This window comes from Sinocyclocheilus anshuiensis, unplaced genomic scaffold (assembly GCF_001515605.1).
Source record: "Sinocyclocheilus anshuiensis isolate Anshui unplaced genomic scaffold, SAMN03320099.WGS_v1.1 scaffold189, whole genome shotgun sequence".
NCBI classification, from domain to species: domain Eukaryota; kingdom Metazoa; phylum Chordata; class Actinopteri; order Cypriniformes; family Cyprinidae; genus Sinocyclocheilus; species Sinocyclocheilus anshuiensis.
This window is the reverse complement of record NW_015540861.1, coordinates 303,794-327,036: the sequence shown is the minus strand read 5'-3', so window position 1 is coordinate 327,036 and position 23,243 is coordinate 303,794. Positions and strand designations below refer to the sequence as shown.

Sequence of the window (23,243 nt, the reverse complement as noted above, 5' to 3'; positions counted from 1 at the left end):
TTGTCGCCCCCTGCAGGCTCATACAGTGATGAACACATGCACATGTGGTTTCACATACTGTACTTCAGACTGTTTAGCTCTCTCTCTCTCTCTCTCTCTCTGTCTGTGTGTGTGTGTGTGTGCAGTGAGCACCTGTCATGCTGCTTCTCGTTCTTCCTGCATGGCGACAGCAGCGTGTGCACCAGCGTGGAGGTTTCACAGCATCAGCAGCTGTATCATGTGACAGAGGAGCACGTGCGTCTGGCTCAGAGCCGCTCACTGCAGGGTTCGTCCCATCATCCTCACTACATTCACTGCACTGCTGCATGAACCAGCATCATACATGATGGTGAGCGTTACGTGTGTGTGTGTCTGTGTTGTAGTGGTGTTGAGTCCGTACGGCCTGTGCGGGACGCTGATGGGTCGGGCGTTTAAGATGAGCGACCCTGCGGTGCGGAAACTCATGGAGGACTGGAGTCATTTCTACCCCATGGTGCTGAAACACAGGGAGACGAATGGCGAGGATGGCGACCTGACCTTTGACCCTCACAGTTATGTTGCACTCGAGGTCATCGTAGGTCAGCACCTCATAACAACACAAGTGTAATTGTGTGTGTCGGTGTTGTGAGAGACCTCACGTCTGTGTGTGTGTTTGTGTTTAGGAGGAGTGCGGATGGTTTACCCAGAAGCCTTAGTTCTGGTGGCTCAGAGTGACGCACTTGCACAGGTGTTGCTCAGAGATTCTTCCAGCTGCGGGACGCCCCTCACACCCCCCACCTCACCGGGACGGCCCTGCTCAGGTAACACTCCCAAAATATCTTCTAGTGTTGTACGCTCTCACAAATAAAGCTTCTTCATTGGCATCTGTGGTTCCATGAAGAACCTTTTAAAATCCATGAAACATTTGGGATTTAAACACTTAATATACATGAGGGTGAGTAATTTGTGGGCTAATTTTAATTTTTGGGTGAACTAACCCTTTAATATGAAGTAATATCAGTTTGACAGCACTGACACTGATCAGATGAGAACAAAACGTGAAGCTGAATAATGACACTATTATCTTCTGTCTTAAAGCTGAATAATTTTTTTTCATAATGCATTTTTGCACTATTGACACTTATTAAACTGAACTGAATCAACACTGAAATGAATTGATCTGAATAAGGACACTATTGTCTTCTGTAGAGCTTCTTCACAGCAGAGTTTGGATTTGTCTCATATTTGATGAAGCTTGCATCATTGATTCTGTTATTTTCCTGTTTATGTCTGTAAAGCCACTTTCGTATTGTATAAAGTGTTATAGAAATAAATGTGACTTGACTTTCCATCGCACAAAAAGTTCTTTATAGTGGAAAAAGTGTTTCGAGATTATTTAAATGTTCTTCACACTGAGGAAAAATGGTTCTTTTAAGAACCGTTCACTAAAAGGTTCTTTAGGAACCAAAAATGGTTCTTCTCTGGCATTGCTGTGTAAACACATTTTGAAAGCACGAGTTGTATATGCTGAAATCATGTGATCATTAGGCAACATCAGTCTTACACGTCTCATGATGCACCTCTCCAGTCACACAGAGGACACACTACTAGTTAGAAAAGTGAGTTTGTTACTAAAGAAGCTGCACAGTGAAGTGTAGTTAGTCTGTAGTTAGAGGTTCATCTGCTCCAGACTGATGTTGTCCTCTTCAGATGCCTGTTGATCTCTAAAATTCAACAGCATTTCTTCCTGACAAAAATGTAAATGAAGCGTGTTTGTGTGTTTGAACTGTCATCTGTAGGAGACAATGGCTATCAGACGACCATCTCCAGTTTGTCTAGTCAAGAGAACGCTCCAAACGTCAGCCCAAAGCATTCTGGGAGGAAGCTAATGAATCAGATGCTTCATGAGGCCTGGAGGGAATGTCACGTCAATCCTCTTCAGTGCAAGTGAGCACTGCATGACACGAGCTGCTGATGTGTGTTTATTTCTGTTCAGATTGATTGTCTGTTAATACACTAATTGGTGTGGTCTGTTATCCTGTGTAATCTAACAGCAGTCTATCTGTGTGGGGATTCTCCAGCCCGAGAGAGCGAGTTCCTTGTGGCTGCTCCAGGTGAGTCTCCTCATCACAGCACAGACACACATTTCTCCTTAAAGTCTATGTCCAGCGGCTCTCAATTTATGATGATTTCCGTTCTGTACGAATATGAATATGACCTCTTGATTGTGGCCAGAGATCTTGTCTGCTTTACCTATGAGCATCAGAGATGTGCTTGGCTGAAAGATGGACACTGTATTAAACTATTTCAACAGTATATTAATAGTATAAAACATACAGAACCCTACAAATCATCAGCTACTCTCAGACTGATCGTCCCAGACCGCATCAAATCACAGTGGATATGCAGAGAATCTCTGAGAAAACGAACCTCAAAACAATGCAAAATCGCATTTGATAACTTCAAATATCATACTCAAAATAATATTCCAGAGTTTGACCTTACTATAAAGAACTATAAAAGCATGATTCTTGACAGTAAACATTCTTTACAGTGTGCATGCTTATTCTTTGAGGTCTGGATCTCTTTCTGGTGTAGGTTGAAGCAGCAGCAGATGAACAGCACAAGCTCATCCACCGGCTCCATCCCTCCACCCTCCACCCAAAAACACAAGTCAGTCGAAAAGCCTGATAAACCCGAGAAGGGCCCCAGACGTGTGTCTCTGACCCCCTTCCACCACCGCGTTTGTGTGGATCAGCAGCTCTCCTCTGGGCCGGAGCTCAGCCTGATGCCTCTGGATGCTCCTCTCCAGCCTCTGTCAGACTGCAAATACTCCAGACCTCAGTCCGTCACTAGAAAAGCCCCCGAGTCTCTCGTTCAATCTCCTGGATCACCACTGCCGCCCACGCTGAGCCCCCATCCGCGGACACAGGACCCCGAGCTGACGGAGACCCCTGTGGCTGTCCCAGACTGTCTGGAGGGGCCGTCAGGACCCATGCATGTAGAGACGAGTGATAGTGTGCTGTACGTGATGCCTCTAGGAACAAAGGATGCTGCCAACGAATGGTGGAGAAGGTACAAGATTCCCATGGCAGATAAAATGGAGTTTAAACCTCCGGATCTTTGCTGCGACTCTGAGGAGAACCGGCCACAGAAGGAAGGAGCCACCCTCAAGAGGTACAAACACATGTTAGGACAGAAACACACTTTATGCAAGGACACCAATGCAGACATGAAGCATGCACATGTACATACGTGATGAAGAAATATCAGTCATTAATATGAATGTGTTATTCAGATAGATAGTTCTCACTAGGGCTGTTTGATTGTGGAAAAATTATAATCATGATGAACACGATTACTCATGGACTTCATCCATCATGCATTTATTGAACTTTTACCAAAAACTTGTAGCGAGTGAGTTTGGGCTTTCAATGAAGCACATTGCTGTAAAGGAAACCCTGTTGAAAAAAACAGCATATGCTGGTTAGGTATGTTTTGAAGCTGGGATGCTGGTTTGAGCTGGTTTAAGTTGGTCCTTTGCTGGTCCTTTGCTGGTCATGTGCTGGTCCTAAACTGATCCGACCAGCTTAAGACCAGCACATGACCAGCAAAGGACCAGCATAAACCAGTAAAGGACCAGCTTAAACCAGCAAAGGACCAGCAAAGGACCAACTTAAACCAGCTCAAACCAGCATCCCAGCTTCAAAACATACCTAACCAGCATCAAACTGTTGATCAGTAAAGCTAATGCTGCTATATGCCTTGTGATGGCGCTGAGAATACAAACACATACAGGGGTTGGACAAAATAATGTGAACACCTCAAAACTAGGCAATATTTCTTTATTAAGGTGTTTTACCACCATTTGCCTTTAACCAGTCCCTCCAGGATTTTGCGATTCTGCGATCGCTGAATTTATCGCAAAATCACGCAAACTCTGCAATTTTCGCAAGAGCTCGCACATTTTCGTAATTGCCGCATATTTCCCGCAGATTTTGGGCTTAGATGCGTCCCGTGACATCTGTTTAAATTCCATTAAAGAATTCTGTTAAAGCTACAGATATCAGAACAAACGCCACTGATGTGAACATAGTAAAACTACAGGAACAACTTGTGGCAGAAATGGTCTAATGTTTTCGAGTGTTTTTAAATGCTTCACACAACTTTTCCCAGCACTTCAAAGCTTTAAGTACTACCGAATTTGAAAGTTATTTTTAATGTGATGATGACATTAATTGTTCATCCTTCATAGGTTGCCCCCATTTATAAAACTAAAAGTTTCATTATGTATGAAAGCAAACACTTATTTAAAAATAAAAAAAGACATTAAATTACCACTAGTAGATGGCTGCAGAATAGTACAGGCTTATCAGCCATTTCCACTCCCTAATATATATATTTTTTGTATTTATTAAATTATACTTAGACATTATGTTAATTTTATCTGCATCTCAACTGCCCAGACAGCACAAGTACATCTGTAAGACGTCTGCTAAAGATCTGGGAAACATCTGCTGTGTAGTCTCAGAAGCAGTTTTAAATGCATTCTAATAAATGTGTATTTGACATCTGACTGGAAACGTCTTAGAGACGTACTGCAGATGAGCAAACACTCTAAAATAATACATCTTGCATATGTAAATGCAGACATCAAATAGACATCTCCGAGATGTACATGTGCGATTGGGGTGAGTGCTTTACTGTCAGGTGCTGGTGCCACCTTCTGTAGAACTTAATGGCACTGGTGCTGGTGTCCTCAAATGTTGGTCTGGAGCCCTACAATGGTTCTCGAAGTCAGAAAAGTCATAACAATGTTAGAAGAATACTGCTGTCCAGGTTTTGTGATCATCACACCATATTTTTCACATTTTAGCATTGGTGCCTGTGATTAAAAGTTTTAGCAGTTGCAGCTCTTTCATGGATGTTGCTTTGAGAAGTTCTCAGGGTCAGTTTTTGTGGATCTTCAAGGTGAATATTGAGGTTTGCAGTCTCTCTGCAGTAGTTCCGTGTTGTTTAAACACAATCCTTCTTAGTGTTCGATGATCTCTATCATTCACTTTTGGTTTTTGCCGACTATTCTTCTTCACTGATGAAGCCTTGGACTTCCTCTCAGGCTGTTCACGCAGATGCAGAAGAGGTTAAAGATCTCAGAGGAGCATGTGAGGAGAGACATACTGCCACAGGCTGGAGCAGACGATCCTGCCGATGATCCGTATGACTTCAAAGAGGGAGACATTGAGTACAGCTTCCCTGCCACCAAAAAGCTGAAAGGACTGAGCCGAGACCCAAGCCGCAAATCTAAGGTTTAACTGCAGTTTATTGCTTTGTTAAGAGTGTACAATAGCTAAACATTCTGGCCCACTTAGACAGGAAGAGGCACATATATTGACAACCCACCATTTACTGAATTTTGTAGCCATTAAAAATGGATAAATCTGAAAATGGTCACGGAACAGTGCAAGACACAGTAGTGATTTCAGCAATGCCACAGCTAAAGACAAAAACAAAAATGTAAGCAGAATTCACTTCAATCCAGAAGTATTAAGGAGCTTGATGCTTGCCACAACGTGACTCAAACAAACCCTTAAATATCTTGCACTAAGATACTATTTTTTTGTAAATACGACTTGTAAACACTGAGATAAACCTATGCCTCTGACCCACTGAAAGTGTGTGAAGTCAGCCATAAGATTAAAACCGGCAGATTTTGGAAACTCTCACATATTTTTGTCTAACGCACAAGGTCAGTTGTCTGTAGGGTTGATGGTATGTTGCTTGTTTCATGTGAAAACAGTTCTTTGTAACATGTTTGTCTTGTGTTGTGCAGTCAGAGGAAGTGAACGGTAACAGCGTGGTTCCTGAGGGGAAAGACGCCATGTCCATCTTTAGTTCAGCCCCAAAGTCAGGTCAGTTCACGCTCCGTCACTGAGATATACGACAAATAACTGAATAAATCTGATGTCACTAACCCTGTCTGTCCTGTTCAGAAGAGTCAAATCTAGATGAATCAGAGGCCAAAGTAAACCCTCCCTTGACCAGAGAAAAGGTTCTCATTGTGCTCATCTCTGACCTGGAGAATGAGGCGGAGGAAGATGAGCTAGCGGTGAGATATTGAAACTTCTTGAAAGGGCTGTGAATGCATCCTCTGAATTGTGCACATTAACATGCCGGGATTGACAAACCTGATAAACAAATAAATAAACAACGGGATTGCTTGTGACATCATGCCCATTAACACATTACAAGTAATGTAGATCAGATTTCTTTTTCAATTAACAAGTAAAGAAACACATTACTTTTAATTTTACAGTGAAATATCTGAGTTATTTATTTCAAATAGTAATGCAAAAAAGTAATGCAAGTTACTTTGTTTTCCCATTTATTCACTGACATCTCTCCTGTCCCTGTGTTGAGAGAAATTGGGAGTGAGGTGCACACCAGAGGCACTTCCTTCAGCCTGAGGCTTATTAATTTCACTTTTGGTGTGAAAGGGCCTTTACAGTTGCCAAAAATATAACTTTTGGATTTTTTGTTATAAGAAAATAAAAACAAAAAATAAGCAAGCCCATGCAGCCAGGTGACAAAAGGTAATGTAATGCATTATATTTTCCATAAAAAGTAACTAAGTAATGCAGTAAGTTACTTTTTCATTGAGTAACACAATATTGTAATGAATTAGTAACTTTCCTCAACACTGGTCATAACAGTGCTGCCATATTAGGATTCCCACACATTCTGCTGTCTTAATAGTAAATGTTATTTGACCATTCAGTATTTTTATATCTGAAGTCTTCCTGTACTTTATACTCTTAAGAGTAGAGGTTTAGTGCTAAGAGATTTAACTACTAAATATAATACAGTTGTCAGATATTGACACTCTCTGGTGTTTGGGAATAGTATTGGCTTCTCAAACTCTTCCAATAACTTCACCTCATTCTCCTAGTTTAGAACTCCAGCAATTAAGCCAATGTCAGCCTATTTATCACCCTGAGCTGTGTTTCCCAAAAACCTAAGTAGATGTAGAAACTAACGCTCACAATGATCTAGACTTTTGGTAAACACTGACCTGGCCATCAGTATTCTAAAATGTCTCAAGTGTGGCAAGATTCAGGAACGTTTCTCCATGTACCCAAACCAGAGCACATATCCGAACCAGCAGTCAGCCAAGTGCGGGTCTGTGGCAGCAGAGGAGCGGCCACTAGGGTTCGAGGGGAGAGCTCCAGTGCCGTATCCCTCAAGTAAGTTCAGCAGCACTACAGATCAGCAGATACCAGGAGAACCATCATCCCTAACAGTGTATGGATGTGTCTTCTCAGCAGTAGCAGAGCTCCAGCGCATGTTCCCTACACCTCCGTCTCTAGAGCAGCACGCCGCCTTCTCTCCCATTATGACGTACCGCGACACCCCCAGTCAAGAGCCGGCCGGCCCCGCAGCGGTTCATGATCAGCCCAGCTGCTCTCAGTCCAACAGCCAGATCACGGACTTCAAAATAGACACGGAGGAAGACATGACCGAGGATGTACTTGTGCGTTTTGCTCCATGTGCACCAAAATGAGTTCACTTTGATATGATAAATAAAAATAAAAACTCTTCTGGGCCTCATGTCTGTGTGCTGCTTCAGCAGCGGCTTCAAACATGATGTCTGAATACTGACACTGATGAGCTTTAACAATGATTTAGCTGAAAACACGGTAATGAAATATAATGGGAAAATAAAAAAATTAATCACAGCAAACTTCAGTGTTGCTTTGACAAACCCTTGCCTGAAAGTTAAAAATGTTGAAGCCTTGAAGTTTGAAAGGAATAAAGGTTTTACAGACAGACATATAGTATAGCTAGTATAGCGGGCAGCTTGACCAGTTATACCCTGTTTCATGCTAACCACGGTTCTACCCATTTATTTTGTTTCCATGTCTATGATTATTCATTTGTGTCCCATTTGTCCTCTGTCCAGCCACTGATTGGTTGCTCCATGTACGCCCCACTGCGTTCCTTACCCAGCCAGTGTTTGTCTGCTCTTAAAATCCCTGAGCACTGCTACTACAGACCATCCTGGACAGATATGACCAAGATGGAGCAGTACTGCCCGACCACTCAAAATCCCTTCAGCAGAGACGCATACGTGTAAGTCAAAATGTCAAATTTTTCAAAAATTGCATGAAGAAATGTCTGCGTACCATTTGACCCCACAATCCAATGTGTGAAATATGAAATAAAAGATGAAATTATTTTGGCATTTAATTAAGATTTTTATGAAGGCCAAGGTTATTATGAAAAAAAGTTGTTGCATTTTGGCAAAATACATTTGACATTAATTTTGGCCATTGCAGTGAAAATCTCTCACATGAATGTTCTTCAGCAGCGGTGCTCTTCTGGAGCAGGACTACACTTCCATGATCATGAGCGCCGCCTTCACTGGCACCACCACAGGCGTCCTACCCTCCCCGTCCGCCTCTCGCTTCTCTGTGCCGACCCCTCGCACCCCCCGTGGCATGGGAGCAGCCAGTGGGCAGGGCTCCGTCAGGCAGGACGGCACTGAACTCAGCTCACCAGCATCAACCCCCTCCACCAGCGTGCCGCTCAGCTCAGTCGAGCCATCTGTATCAGGACCGCCGCTGCCCGAGGCGCATAGTCTCTATGTTATACTGCTGCTGTCCGATTCGGTCCTGAATATTTTCAAAGACCGCAACTTTGACAGCTGCTGCATCTGTGCCTGTAACATGAATGTTAAAGGAGCGGATGTTGGTGTCTATATCCCAGACTCCACCTGTGAGGACCAATACCGCTGCATGTGCGGCTTCAGCGCGATTGTAAACCGAAGGCTGGCGCACGGGGCAGGCCTCTTCCTGGAGGATGAGCTGGACATATTTGGCCGTGGCTCTGAGGCGGGCCAGGCGGCAGAGAGGAGACTGGCACTGTGTAGGCGAGACCCTCCTGGCCGAAAAGCTGAGGAGCAACAGATGCCTGCCTCAGTGATCGCTCTGCTACAAGAGCAGTGCTCTCAGCCAATCACATCCCTGACCTCCCTGCACAAATCACCCAGCTGTTCCTGTCATGGCCGCCAGGGCGCACTATTGCAGAGCTGGGCAGCGGACAGGCTGTGGGTGGACAGCAGCGATGCATGTGTGGAGTGTTATAATGCGCTGATGCAGGGACTGCAGTATGTGGACAATGCAGCTGGAGGAAAGGTGGAACAGGCTACAGTGAGGAGCAACGCACTGCACACCTGGCCACAGACCAATGGTAAGGCTCTTAAAAGACAGGAATCAAGCCATATCTAGAGACCAGAATATCATGCTTGACTTATAACCCTCATTCAGAAGACCTTGGAAAGCCAAATCAGTTGCATAGCAGTGCAACTAAAAACAAGCACCCAGAAAACATTGCAACCACATAACAGCTACTCAGAATACCCTAGCAGCCACACAGCAACATCTTAACAACCACTTAAAAGACTTATCACCCACATTTCAATGCTCTGGCAACCACCCAGAACACTCTAGCACAGGGATGGGCAACTCCAGTCCTACTGGTCCACTGTCATGCAGAGTTCTATCCCTAATCAAACACAACTGAGAAATCCAACCAAACTCTTCAGGATTGCTTGAAAATTACAAGCAGAGGTGTGTTTCTGTAGGATTGAAGCTGAACTCTGCAAGCCAGTCGCCTTCCAGGACTGGAATGGCCCATCCCTGCTAAAGCAACTACATAGCAACACACCAAAAAAATCTCACAACACCATGACAACCAGACAAGAAACGACCTGGCAACCGCTCCGAACACTCCAGTATCGTGGCGGTGAGTTTATCGCAGTGTGTTCTTATTGACACATCTGTTCTCCTTGCATTTCCTCAGTGTTGGACATCAGCAAGCTGTCCTCTCAAGATGTGGTGCGGATGCTGCTGTCCCTCCAGCCATTCCTGCAGGATGCGATCCAGAAGAAGAGGTCGGGCAGGAGTTGGGAGAATATCCAGCATGTTCAGGGTCCTCTCACATGGCAGCAGTTCCACAAGATGGCTGGACGAGGTTCTTATGGTGAGTATTCTTCATATTTACAAAAAATATTTTTTCACTCTGATCTTGAAATCTTGTTGCAATTAAGCATCTGTTTCCAACGGTCAGGTTCTGAGGAATCCCCAGAGCCTCTGCCGATCCCCAGCGTGCTACTGGGATACGATCGAGATTTTCTGGCTCTGTCTCCGCTTGCTCTTCCCTTCTGGGAGAAGTTTCTGCTGGAGCCGTATGGAGGTCAGAGGGATGTGGCCTTCCTGGTGCTGTGTCCCAATTATGACGCCCTGCTCAGCAGTGCCAAAGCTTTCTTCCAGGAGCTCAGTGCTGTCTATGAGGTATATCATTATCACTCGCACGTTCTAACCTGCTAGACATGTATCTTCCTTATGTAAATGAGTGATTCTTCAATTAGAGGCACTTTTTGTTTCATCCATGTCAGGGGTGTCCACTCCTGCTTCTGGAGGGCCAGCATCCCTCCCATGCAGAGTTTGACTTAACCAGCATACCTGCCTGGATGTTTTTAATAATCCTGAAGACCGTGATTAGCTGGTTCAGGTGTGTTTAATTAGGGTTGGAGCTAAACTTTGCGGGACAGTGGCCCTCCAGGAGCAGGATTAGTGTTCCTTAATCTATGTTCAGTTATGCACTTTAGAGCCCTGCACGGGCCTCAAATATATGCCCTAGCCTGGACCTGGCCCGAGACGCTCAGGCCCTAGCCCGGTCCTTGTCCGACTGCTCATCAGAATTCTTGGCCCGAGTCCGACCCGAGCCTGTCTTTTTTTTACCCCACTTCTACCAAAACAGCTTATACTACTGTTTCAGCTATTAAAATAGTTCAGTTTTGTATGTAATGTTAAAGTGGTTATATTTTGTTTCGTTTTTTTTATTAAGTTAATTTAGAAAAACGTTTGGAGCATTTTTTTGTTCGTTAAATGTAAGTTTTTGTTTTTTAAAGTAACGACCAAGCGGCCAGCGGCAGACAGTGAGTTGATCATAGCCTATGTTTGATCAATTTAGCCTTCTCAAATAATCACGACTTGCCTAAAATAAAATCTATAGATATAAAACAGTTCAAGCATATCACAATGTTAGTTTAAATGTTTAACCTATATAAATGTGCGCTATTAGACGCATATCTAATCGTTTGTGCGGAGAGCTAAAGCGCGCTTTACAGGACATGGGGGCGCCGGCGCGATCACTTGCATTGGAAACAACCTAAAATATGCCGTCATTTTTGCTCATAAAGGTAAGAGTAATACATCACTCGGAACTGTAAAGGGTCTACTTTTATTTGTGTGCACTCACAATATCAACAAAACATTGTGCTTTTATAAAATAAAGGATACATACAGGATGGGCTTTCTGCAATTTCTGCCAGGAGCGCTTCACAATGATAAACTGAAACTCAGTGAATACTTGCCTCACAGACTTGCTACATATATATATAGAAAGCTTTAAATTACTACTTTAAAACTAAATAATTCAAATCAAAAACAAAAACTCTTTTTAAGGATTTTATAAAATCCGTAAAGATGCATTTCTCTCTAAAGTTGAGTCCAATGAGGAGATGGCGAGTCAGGATGTTCATCTTTGCGACAAGGACTCAGAAAACACTAATTTATTAATAAATTATTCAAATATCTCCTTACTATTTCCCCTACACATTCATGGTAATTACTTTTGCTGGGGCTTTGCGGCACGCTTTAGCCTATTGCGTGCGTTTTTTGCTGTCATGTGCAAGCACAGGCGGAAATCCCGTGAAGGGGGGGACAGGACCCCCCCACCCCCCATCTGAGGGTTGTCCCCCCTAAAAAGTACTAAAAACCACTCTGTGTATTGTAAATAACAATGTTTTATACTTTGTAAGTAGTAAAACAACACAAACGCACACGAGGCAAAAATGCGTTTTAAGTTTAGAAACATTTTGATTCTCCCCCTCCCTTGCCTCACAGTACTTTGGTCCAAATGCCTGCCAAGTCCGCGGTTTTTCCCGCGGAATTGGGCTACTTTAACACTGTTGCCGTGGGTTGTTTTTCATGTTCGCGGGTTGAATTGACCCCAATAACGTGATATTTAGCCCATGGAATGCGAATTTTACCGGAGGAACCCCCCTCGAAATGCGATTGGGATAGTTTTGGGCTAGTTTTGAGTAGCAATTGGGCGGGGGATTCTTTTGCGAAAACCTGGCAACCCTGCATCACCTACACTAGGGATGGGCGATACCACTTATTTTGTTTTGCATGCATAAAATGCAACCTTTTTATTCTGACAGTGTATGATTTCTATTAACATTACAGAATAGAACATTATCAATATTATCTTTCAACGTTCAATTTAAATAACTGTAATTGCACATGAACTATGTAGGCTACAATTTCAGTTTGTTTATTGTGAAATAACTCTGTCTGTCCTCTGATAAGCATTGTTCAGGGCTGCCGTTCACAAAAGCTTTAATGCTTTCTTATGATACTTTTGGGAAACGCAGCCCAGTTTGAATGCACTGTCAGAAGTGAGTGAACGCTCTCTGTGATTGATTAGTTTTCTCTTGCAACATTTGCGTGTCCAGATGAGCAGGAAAATAGTTCTATCCTACACAACTACTTGCTAACAAAGGTTATTCGTCCAATTCAATGCATATTGTACAAATTTTTTTTGTTTGTTAAATTAACAAAATCACTGGTAAATAAAACACACCTTAGTATCGATATTTTTTGTTTGAGTATCGATACTTTCGATACTCGCGTCAGTATCAATATATCGATACTTTGGATCGATACGCCCATCCCTAACCTACACACAAGTTCGGTGAGCGAGAAGTCAGTAGTTGTGGAACTCGGCTGTCAAGGCTATTTTATTCACTTAAACATCCGATGAAGTGATTATTTTCTCTTTGATACAGATGATGCCAATGTATTTTTTCGCTGAGTCCGCTATGTTAGCAATAATAACGTTACCTGCTTGACGGATAGTAATGTCTACAACGGACAGACACGACCGCTGCTCTAATAGTAGTAAGCCATTCCTCTGTGTGTACATATCCTTACAAGTACAATTTTAGCTGTATTATTTGTGAATTCCATTCAAAAATGGCTCTTGAGAAATAATTACAGTTATCTCATGAAGCAGGTGCAGAGTAATTTAGATTCGTCCTGAGTTTAAAAGAAAAGTTGCTGAGACTGAAAAATTGCTCAAATACATAAATCTTTAGGTACACAAAACATGTATGTTGCAAAAATGTATGCTACTTTTGGCTTTAGCATATAGGTCCTCTTAATGCTAGTGAACTCCTAAAAGTTGACAAACCCTTTCTTTTGGGAAAACAGAAAATGTTGAGGACTTACCTTGCACTCAAGTTTACAAATTGTTGTCCAATCAAATACCTCCATGCAGTAAAAGCAAACTGTGTCCATCAAAAGATTTAATGAGGTCTGTCAACTCTTTCACACAGACACTCTCTTTTGCTCCTCTTTCACACAGACGTGTCGGCTGGGGAAACACCGTCCACTAGCACGGGTGTCAAGAGATGGGATTGTCCCAGTGGGATCAGTGGAGTGTGAGGACGAGACAGATGATCAGTGGCTCTCAGGGCTCTGGGCTGGACAACAGGAGGAAAACCTCAACAAACTCAAACTCTACAAACACATCTGCAGACACACACTTGGTAGGAAGCCCTCCTGTTATTCTGTTCCTGTTTCTTTGGAGTGAATCACCAATCGTTGTGCCAGTGCTCTGTGCCATAAAGGTGACCATGATTTGGCCAAGTAGGATGTGTTCTTGGATCAACTTCTTCTGTTAGTCCTGGAGCAACATTCTCCTCAAACAAACTTAACTCTTTCGACCGCTTCACTATGACACATGCTACATACACACTCGTTCACACGTCTGCATTCCAGCACAGATACCAGTGGTGTTACTACTAGGGTCTGATGCAGTTTGTTCACCTGCAATTTCATGGTAACTTGGCAAAATCAGAAGGTCTACAATCCAATCCTGCTCCTGGGGAGCCATTGTCCCAAAGAGTTCAGCTTTAACCCTAATTAAATACATCTGAACCAAATAGTCAACGCCTTCAGGATTACTGGAAACTTCCAGGCAGGTGTTCTGGTGCAGGGTGGAGCTAAAATCTGCTGGACATTGGCCCTCTAGGAGCAGGATTGGACACCCCTGTTAAAAAAAAACAGCATATGCTGGTTAGGTAAATTTTGAAGCATGGCAGCTGGTTTGAACCGGTTTAAGCTGGTCCTTAGTTGGTCATGAGCTGTTGTAAGCTGGTCCTGAGCAGGAGCTAGTTGCTTAGGACCAGCACATAACCAGCTTATAACCAGTTCAGCACCAGCTTATAACCAGCTTAAACCAGCTCATGACCAACTAAGGTCCAGCTTAAACCAGCTGCCAAAACATACAGTACCTACAAGCATATGCTGTTTTTTCAACAGGAACACTAGGTCTACAGGGTGTAGTTTAAAGTGACACTGCACTTTTTCAGGGCCGCAGCTCTCCACCCTGATTCTGGACAGTGGCCTCCTCCTCCCTCCAAAGCCTCCACCTGCTTCTGTACCTCTCACCCCACCAACATCCACCCAGCCTGTATCTGCTGATAGAGACAGCAACTCAGGAAACACCCCTAACCCCACCTGCGGTGCCACATGCCAGTCCAGCGGTGCAGAAACGGGCGACTCAAACACCACACCTTCAGCAGAGAGCGCCGAGAGGTGAGATGTCACTCTACAGCACAGAGCACCAACAACTTCAGTCTCTAACTGTAGTAAAGAATGTCATGCTGTGAGAACTGGTGTAATTCATGTGTGTCCCATGACTGACTACTGATATAATTGCCAGCATACTGCATACTCACATTATTTGATAGATTTTACTATTATATTTCATGGATCCCCCTAACCCCAATGTGGTGTGATTTACTGTAATGTTACTGATTTACTGTAATGTTACTGAGTGAAACTACGAGAATTTACTCATTTATATTTAAATTAGAGTTAGATAAATTGTGCCAGGGTTGGAATAATGCAGCGCTTTAAGGCCAGTAGCAGTAAATTTGTTGAAAAACCCACATTTGTAAATTTTTCGAAATGTTCAGCAGAATCCTTTTCAAGTGTGATGTACAATTTTCAAATGTATATATAATGTCCCAACTTATTTAATGATTATCATCCGTTTTCATTACTGTTCTTAGTTACTAATTATTGCAGTTAGAGATTAATGTCATTGTTGTTATAGCTCAGCAGAGAGGGACCGGATTGGCATTCCTACAGGGGCGGACAGCCACGCCCACCCACCAGCCATTGTGCTTTATGTGGTGGATCCCTTCCTGTGCTCGGGGGCGGGTTCAGGAGATGAAGAGGACGGGGATGTGGGCAGCATGTGGCTTTTTGCGCTGCTGCGCTGCTACACCGATATGCTGAGTGCGCTGCCAGAGAGCATTCAGCCTGCACTAGTGCTACAGGTCAGGACAGATTCATCCTCACTAATGACTCGTGTCTTTCATGAATCGTTTGTGGCGTATCAGTGGTTAACTTTGATTTGCAGGTGTTGCCGTGTCAGCATCTGTTGCAGCCGGCCAGCGGAGAGAGTCCTGAGTACCTGCAGCACCTGCGATCGCTGGCTTTTTCCACATACTCACAGAGCCGCCGTCTGTTACCCAGACAGACGCACATCAGGTCCCTCACCGGATTCGGCCCCGCATCCACTGTACAGTCAGCGCTCAAGAGCCCAGAGGTCACGCTTGATTATACTGTATCTGCACTGGATGAGAGTAACGTGTTGTGATGCAAAAACATTAAATCACTCTCGTCATAAGAAAGGGAGCTGTATAGACTGCATGCGCTCGCCGTGGTGTGTGTGTGTGTGTGTGTAAGCACATGCTATGATGTGGCTTTGTTTGAGCGATACCTCTTTCTTTTTTTGTGCTCTGCGTTGACATTTATTCATTAAGTTGCTTTTATCCACAAAATCACGAGAAACAGGGGAGTGGGATGAAACAGAAGTGAGACACTGCTGAAGACTTGTTAAACACGTCCGTCTAGCACAGCGTTTCTCAACCCTGTTCCTGGAGCCCCTGACACTGAATACTTTCAAGGGGCTTCAGGAACGGTTGAGAAACACTTGTCTAGTGCATATTTACATCGACAAACAAACGCAATTAGTTCATTTAAATAATCTTCTTGTACAATGATCATAAAATACATGACTATTAGGGTTGGGTATCGAGAACCGGTTCCAAATTTCCAAGAACCAGGTATTCGATAAGACGCGTGCATTTCGATTCTGCTTAACGAATCCTGCGTTCGCATTTGAATGTGATTAAAAATTATTTAAGTGCAGGAACGGAAAGAACCTGCGCCCTGTTTGCGTGCAGCGCACACGAAGCGCGAGCACAGAGAACAGAGGTCGCGGTACGGGTTCCCGGTTTATGTCCGTTCTCGAACCGTTCCGTGTATTTCCACTGTAGAAAAGGTTGTTCCGGGCCGAAACTGACTACTTTCATATTTGTCGACCAATATGCAGAAAACTACGTCAGTATATCATCATAAACACAGCCGTTTTTGTCTTTTTTTTATCTTATTGGAATCGAAACTAGGAATCGATAAGAATCGGAATCGATAAAATTCAAACGATACTCAACCCTAATGACTATAAGTACTTTATATTTAAACGACTTTTCTGTTACATTAAATCCAACTTATGTTTTTGTTGTTTAAATCATCAAACAGATTTTTAAAAATGTTTTTGAAATTAAGTCTCTTCTGGTCACCAAGTCTGCATTTATTTGATCAAAAATATGCTAAAACTGTACACTCTAAAAAATGCTGGGTTAAATACAACCCAGTGCTGGGTAAAATAGGGACAAACCCAGCAATTGGGTTGTTTTGACCCAGCGGTTGGGTTACTACCCAGAAGGTTGGGTTAAACATTTAACCCAACCGCTGCACTCAGTGTAATATTGCTAAATATTTTTACTATTTAAAAGAACTTCTTTCTATTTTAAAGTATTTTGAAATGTAATTTATTCCTGTGATGCTAAGCTGAATTCTTAGCAGCCTTCAGTCTTCAGTGGAAACCGTGAAACACTACCAGTATTTGAATAGAATAGAATAAAATAGAATAGAATAGAATAAAAACATTAAAGCTTTTATTCATCAAGGATGCATTAAATAGATCAAAAGTGACAGTAAAGACATTTATAATGTTACAAAAGATTTCTATTTCAAATAAATGCTGTTCTTTTGAACTTTCTACTCATCAAAGAATCCTAAAAAATATGATGTATCACAGTTTCCACACAAATATGAAGCAGAACAACTGTTTTCAACATTTAGAATAATCAGAAATGCTTTTTGAGCAGCAAATCAGCATATTAGAATGATTTCTGAAGGATCATGTGACACTGAAGACTGGAGTAATGATGCTCAGAAATTCAGCTTTGATCATAGCAATAAATTACATTTTATAATATATTCACATAGAAAACAGTTACTTTAAATTGTAATATTTCACTGTTTTTACTGTATTTCTGATCAAATAAATGCAGTGTTGGTGAGCAGAAGAGACTTCTTTCAAAAACATTAAAAATATTACCCACCCCACACTTTTGAACTGTAGTGTATTTACACTATTTCTTACATTCATTTCATTTGTATACTTGCTAATATCTTGTGTGAATGATATTTCCTGTGATACAGAGCCCCAGTGTCACGCGTCTGTATTCTCCGCCCTTCATCCTGGGTCGGACGTGCAGTAAACAGTCTGAGGCGGGTGACGCGTGTTCAGACGCTCCGTCACGCTGTAATGTGCTGTTCGTGGGATACTGTCTGTCACATGACCAGCGCTGGATCCTGGTGTCCTGCACAGATCAGCAGGGGGAGCTGCTGGAGACCTGCGTTATCAACATTGACGTGCCCAACAGGTGACGCCTGTTCATTTGAGTTCATCTACCTGCCATATTTTCAGCTCCAGTATAAAGAAACAGAGCATCCTCTCTTTACTCACAGAGCCCGGCGGCCCAAGTTTTCTCCTCGTAAAATTGGCCTCCAGAAGTTATGGCAATGGTGCGTGGGCATTATTCAGATGACATCGCTGCCATGGAGGATCGTGATTGGCCGTTTGGGAAGACTGGGCCATGGGGAACTGAAAGGTGTGTCAGTGGGACTGATATATTTTCAACAACATACCCTCATGAATATTTATTAACGCTCTCTCTCTCTCTCTCTCTCTCTCAGACTGGAGTGTGCTGCTGGGCGAGCATTCACTGCATTCTATTGGCAGTCAGCTGCGGGAGGCGTGTCTTATGTGCGGTTTGTCCACTGCTGATTCGCCCTCGATTCTCAGCGCCTGCCTGGTTTCCATGGAGCCGCAGGGATCTTTTGTGGTGATGCCAGGTGAAATGTGTAGTTCACTGCGAGCTGCTTTTGTTCTGTGTGGTTTCAGACATCAGACACCTGCGCAAAGACTTAACAGTGATAGGGCTGCACAGCTGAATCAATGATTGAGATGATGATTATGATAAACTAATCGTGAAAAATGTCGGAAAGTGCAGCATGTTGTGTGCCAACAGTGGTGTGTGTGTGTGTGCAGATGCGGTTACGATGGGCTCAGTGTTCGGCCGCAGCACCGCGCTCAACCTGCAGACATCTCAGCTCAACACTCCTCAGGACGCGTCCTGCACACACATCCTGGTGTTTCCCACCTCCTCCACCACACAGGTGGCACACAGCACTTACCCCGCCGAAGACAACCCCGGTACCACAGCACTATCACACGCACGCTACAAACATAAGATGCGCACACCCACTGCACCTACTGCAACACAACACATGTGACCGCAAATGTGTTCTCTCTGTTTAATCATTCCTGAGTGCTTCATATGAAGAGGTGCAGTATTTGAATCTGGCTGTACTTTTATCTGACTAGATATAGTATGTGCCTTCCAGAAAAATGGTCAAGAGCCGTAGAATAAATCACTCCCACATCACAGTAAACAAACAGACCTTGAGCATTCAATCCATGAACTGAAGTCCTGAAATCATTCATACCACCTTAGGCTTGCACTTTATTTTTCAGTACGTACAGTACACTTACAGTGAACTTACCCAAGGAAGTACTCAGTAATATGAGGTTTAAGGGTAGTTTCAGGGTTAGTGCCTAGTTATTACTCAGTTATTGTAATTACTATAATAAGTACATAGTATGTACATGTGGAACGGGACTGTAAAATAAACTGCTACCTGCTTTACTTACAAAATCACAGGATCCTCTTTTAAAATAAGAGCTGTTATATTGTATAGGAAAAATAAAATATTATACACATAAAAAATAAAAGGCAATTATTAAAGTACAAAACTAATATCATCCTTTGGGTTATTTACATTAGCTGTACATTGTAGGTGCACTGCTGTAAACATGGTTTTGATTTGTTTTTAGACTCTGTGAGTGGTCACAGATGATCAATATAAAGCTGGACTTGTATTCATGTGTGTTTCATAAAATCACCAGCAGGCGGCGCTGTTACTCTTACAACATAAGAGGAACCTTAATTTAACTAGGTTAAAAAGTAAAATCTCTTTTTCCAAAAACAACAAATCAGCTAAAGACAATCACAATTATACAACAAAAGTCACACAAAACCATCACAAACTCAGAGCCGTTCACTGGAACTAAAGTCAGTCCTTTGATGAACACATATTTAGTGTTCCTGTAAAATCTTCCAGGTTTTTGGGGCATTGCTTTAAATAGATGGTGTTTGAATGTCAAGTCAAATGTATTTGCATAGGAGTTTTCGCACACACACACACACACACACACACACACGCACACACGCACACACACACACACACAAAAGTGTGTGAAGATACTTTAAATAAAGAGTCCAGATGATAAATAAATATAAGGACTGTAGCGTTCATGTGATCTGCCGAACATGATGTCCATCTTTCTGTCCGTCCTGTAGATGACATGTTCGGTTTGCCTTTCCCCGATGAGCTGGAGAGCGACATCGGCCATGATGACATGATGCTGCTGACAGGAACGCTGCATCCGTCGCCCAACACGTCCCCCGTCCCGTCGCCCGGATCACCATCTGGCCTGGGCTCCGGATCACACTTCCAGCACACACGGGTGGGTTCAAACGCATGCTCTGTTCCTGTATGTCACGCTGTCGACGTCCCTGTGTGAAACGGTCCATTTGGGTGTGTTTGCAGAGTCAGGGTGAGCGCCTTCTGTCACGGGATGCTCCAGAAGAGCTGAAGCAGCAGCCGCTGGCTCTGGGATACTACGTGTCCACAGCACCAGCTGACAGCCTACCGCACTGGTTCTGGGCGTCCTGCCCACAAGCACAGCATCAGTGTCCGCTCTTCCTCAAGGTACGAGCCGCTGCGGTCATTCACTGACTCACTGACTGACAGAGATGTCTGTGCAACAGCACAAAGAATTACTCTCCACCTGTTTGTGTCTCTGCTTCATTAATTTTCTCACAGCACGTCTGTCACTCAATGATGGGTCAACACCGGCAAAAATGTGTTCTGTCATGTCAAATACTTGTCACAAATGTCTAGAAAAACAGAACAGAGAGAACAGGAATGATATGAACTGATTTTCAGCTGTATTTTGCATCAGTCAGACATGTATCTCCTGCAGTTTCCAGCTACTTTTTGGACCTGCTTACACTGAGAGACAAGATCGAAAAATTACAAACCATTTCTTTACAGTTTGTTGTTGACATCCTCATTGCCACAAAACGTTGCCTACAATTTTAAGAAACTCTAAATCTCACCAGAGTCTGATAGCAGATGAAATATGGAAAGAGCTTCAGGACGAGCACTGACTCTGATCTGTTGCTTTTTCTAACTACATTTATATTTATGCATTTGGAAGACGCTTTTATCCAGAGAGACTTTTTATCAGTTCATGCATTTCCAGGGAATCAAACCCATGACCATGGTGTTGCTATGTTACATCTTGTACATACACAAGATGTAACTAGTGGCACATCTCATCCTATGATCATTTAAGATGTGTTTGTGTCTGCAGGCGTCTCTGCATCATCACATATCCATCGCTCAGACGGATGATCTGGTGTCTGGTAAGACGTCTTCAAGGGTTCACCCGCTGGACTCCAAAACCACCTCGGATGTGCTCAGGTCAGTAGTAGTGAACGATTCATTCGTTTTGAATGAATCCTTTATATGACTCAGAGTGATTCGTTTCGAGTGAAAAGATCTTTTGTGTGATCGATGATGTTCATGAATGAAATGACTCACAAGGTGAATACATAATTTCTGTTTCCTGTATACATGACTCTGCATTAATTAATTAGTTCACCTTGGTCCGAGTCGTTTGTTCTTTAGTCACGTGACAGCCACATGCTATGTACACAATATAGAAATGATTAGTTCACCCATGTCCCGATTTTGGACGCCATCAGTTTCGCAGCTTCACACTAAACTGAGGACCATAAACCAGCCTGGACCATCATGAAGGTTTGCTCTGGTCTTCAGAGACTGAGGTTTGTATTGTTGTGTTTCAGGTTTGTTCTGGAGCAGTATAACGCTCTTTCCTGGCTCACCTGCAGTCCTGCTGCTCAAGACCGGCGCTCCTGCCTTCCCGTTCATTTCACCGTCCTCACGCAGATGTACAACGGCATCCTCAAGCTCCTGTAGATCTCAGACGGGACGCAGAGCCATTCCTCCAAGTACCTAATGGATTCGGGCAGCAGGTGTTTTCACAGGAGGAGCATCCAAGTCCAGTCATGAGCCCTCGGATGAGCTGCACCTCTGGACAGACTGCTAAAACAGGGAAGCGGCTGAGATGTTTGAGGATGACAGTCACACGTGTGTGTAATGCTTCCCTGTCACTTCATGCCATAGAAATCCTATAGAGCGGGATGATGAACTGTGATTATCCATATAAAAACAGAGCTCAGCATCATCATGTTTCTGACGAGTTCTCTTTAAAAGGCACTTTCATGATCCGACATTGAATTGAAAAACTTGATAAGTAACGTCTGACACGTGTTCAAAATGTTTATCGTGTAAAAGCAACATTTGCAGAGAATTATTTTTATGAAACGTTTGAATCAATTTAATCAAGGCCTTTTTTTCCAGCATCAGAATGGAAGCCTTGAGATGAGGAGAAACAAACTCTAATTTTAAATGATGCTGAAATGCCATATTTATATATGAACTGTATTTCTGAATGTATAATGTTGTTGTCGACACATTATAAAACCTATATGAATAACATTGCATTACTTTTTACTTTCTCTTATGAAATTTCATCAATCCTTTTCTTAACTAAAATGCAGCATAAATTATATTTATAAAGCATTTTCTGCTACATAAACTTAAATAGGCAATAGAGTTCATTCAGCATATCTCAGCATACAATTGTAACTGATATGCATTATTTGCTATTTAAAGATATCAAATCGGTCCATTGACAGCGACCTGGTTGCAGAATTTGTCCTGCGATTTGTACTTTCCTGCATGTTTTTCATATTTCTTAAAACTACATCTCATGTCAGTTTCATTCATTTTATTCTACATGACTCCTATGAAGTTCTTTTTTGCCTTTTTAAAAATATGAATACACGAGTACATCAATACAGTACATATAAATGCATATATATAACGTTATTGAAGTACTGCCAAGATTTGACACTTACTGTACCAATGACAGCATTTGTTACTCAATCATCATTTGAAATATAAAGCTGATGTGACCCAACAGTGATTTGTATCTTTTACACATTTTTAAGTAAATGACTGACAAATGAAGATTGACCTGTTTGTGTTTTTTTTTTTTTTTTTTGTAGACAGTCATCCCAGCAGTTTTGTGTTCACAGAATTCATTTGTTTGATCTTCTGCTCTGTTATCTGTCACGTCTGCAGCATCTTTGAAACGTTCAGGCGTAAATATCACACAAAACATGACCAAAGTATTCGGAATTAGTTATTTTTAGCCAGAAGTTCTAAGCAGCTCTAGATCAGAAACATTACAAATGATATTTTGATGTGGGATTTCCACTGTGAGCATCACACTTCAGATCATTCTTAAATATGCTGACAAACGCATGACTTTATAGTCATGGAAAATGTTTCAAACATAACATCCCTCAATTCATTTATCCTACATAAGGTTGTGGGAATGTTGGAGCGTATCCCAGTGTACCGGTCAAAGACATAACGGCTAATATGAGATTGGAGTTGTTTACACTTTCTTTAAATTTACATTGTTACGGTATAATTACACAAATAACATTA

At 42.6% G+C, this 23,243-nt stretch overlaps 1 protein-coding gene across 5 annotated transcripts in view; it reads left to right on the top strand.

The window, feature by feature from the left end:
* Nucleotides 1–22,896, top strand: part of LOC107688001 (mediator of RNA polymerase II transcription subunit 13-like) — a 55,261-nt gene extending 32,365 nt beyond the window's left edge. Inside the window, exons 5-31 of one of the 5 annotated variants that reach the window (XM_016485533.1) lie at nucleotides 126–265; nucleotides 363–557; nucleotides 642–779; nucleotides 1,758–1,905; nucleotides 2,013–2,072; nucleotides 2,557–3,135; nucleotides 5,075–5,264; nucleotides 5,789–5,867; nucleotides 5,949–6,064; nucleotides 7,100–7,199; nucleotides 7,278–7,486; nucleotides 7,916–8,085; nucleotides 8,321–9,204; nucleotides 9,817–9,996; nucleotides 10,084–10,307; nucleotides 13,450–13,633; nucleotides 14,459–14,684; nucleotides 15,208–15,433; nucleotides 15,517–15,705; nucleotides 17,670–17,893; nucleotides 17,979–18,121; nucleotides 18,207–18,365; nucleotides 18,562–18,726; nucleotides 19,934–20,100; nucleotides 20,184–20,345; nucleotides 21,013–21,122; nucleotides 21,509–22,896. In XM_016485533.1, the coding sequence (XP_016341019.1) occupies nucleotides 126–265; nucleotides 363–557; nucleotides 642–779; nucleotides 1,758–1,905; nucleotides 2,013–2,072; nucleotides 2,557–3,135; nucleotides 5,075–5,264; nucleotides 5,789–5,867; nucleotides 5,949–6,064; nucleotides 7,100–7,199; nucleotides 7,278–7,486; nucleotides 7,916–8,085; nucleotides 8,321–9,204; nucleotides 9,817–9,996; nucleotides 10,084–10,307; nucleotides 13,450–13,633; nucleotides 14,459–14,684; nucleotides 15,208–15,433; nucleotides 15,517–15,705; nucleotides 17,670–17,893; nucleotides 17,979–18,121; nucleotides 18,207–18,365; nucleotides 18,562–18,726; nucleotides 19,934–20,100; nucleotides 20,184–20,345; nucleotides 21,013–21,122; nucleotides 21,509–21,641 (5,500 nt within the window). In that variant the 3' untranslated portion in view covers nucleotides 21,642–22,896. Of the gene's footprint in view, nucleotides 1–125; nucleotides 266–362; nucleotides 558–641; nucleotides 780–1,757; nucleotides 1,906–2,012; nucleotides 2,073–2,556; nucleotides 3,136–5,056; nucleotides 5,265–5,788; nucleotides 5,868–5,948; nucleotides 6,065–7,099; nucleotides 7,200–7,277; nucleotides 7,487–7,915; nucleotides 8,086–8,320; nucleotides 9,205–9,816; nucleotides 9,997–10,083; nucleotides 10,308–13,449; nucleotides 13,634–14,458; nucleotides 14,685–15,207; nucleotides 15,434–15,516; nucleotides 15,743–17,669; nucleotides 17,894–17,978; nucleotides 18,122–18,206; nucleotides 18,366–18,561; nucleotides 18,727–19,933; nucleotides 20,101–20,183; nucleotides 20,346–21,012; nucleotides 21,123–21,508 lie in introns of those variants that run through there. The other 4 variants (XM_016485532.1, XM_016485531.1, XM_016485530.1 and 1 more) reach the window with 4 other exon arrangements.
* Nucleotides 22,897–23,243: the final 347 nt, after the last annotated feature.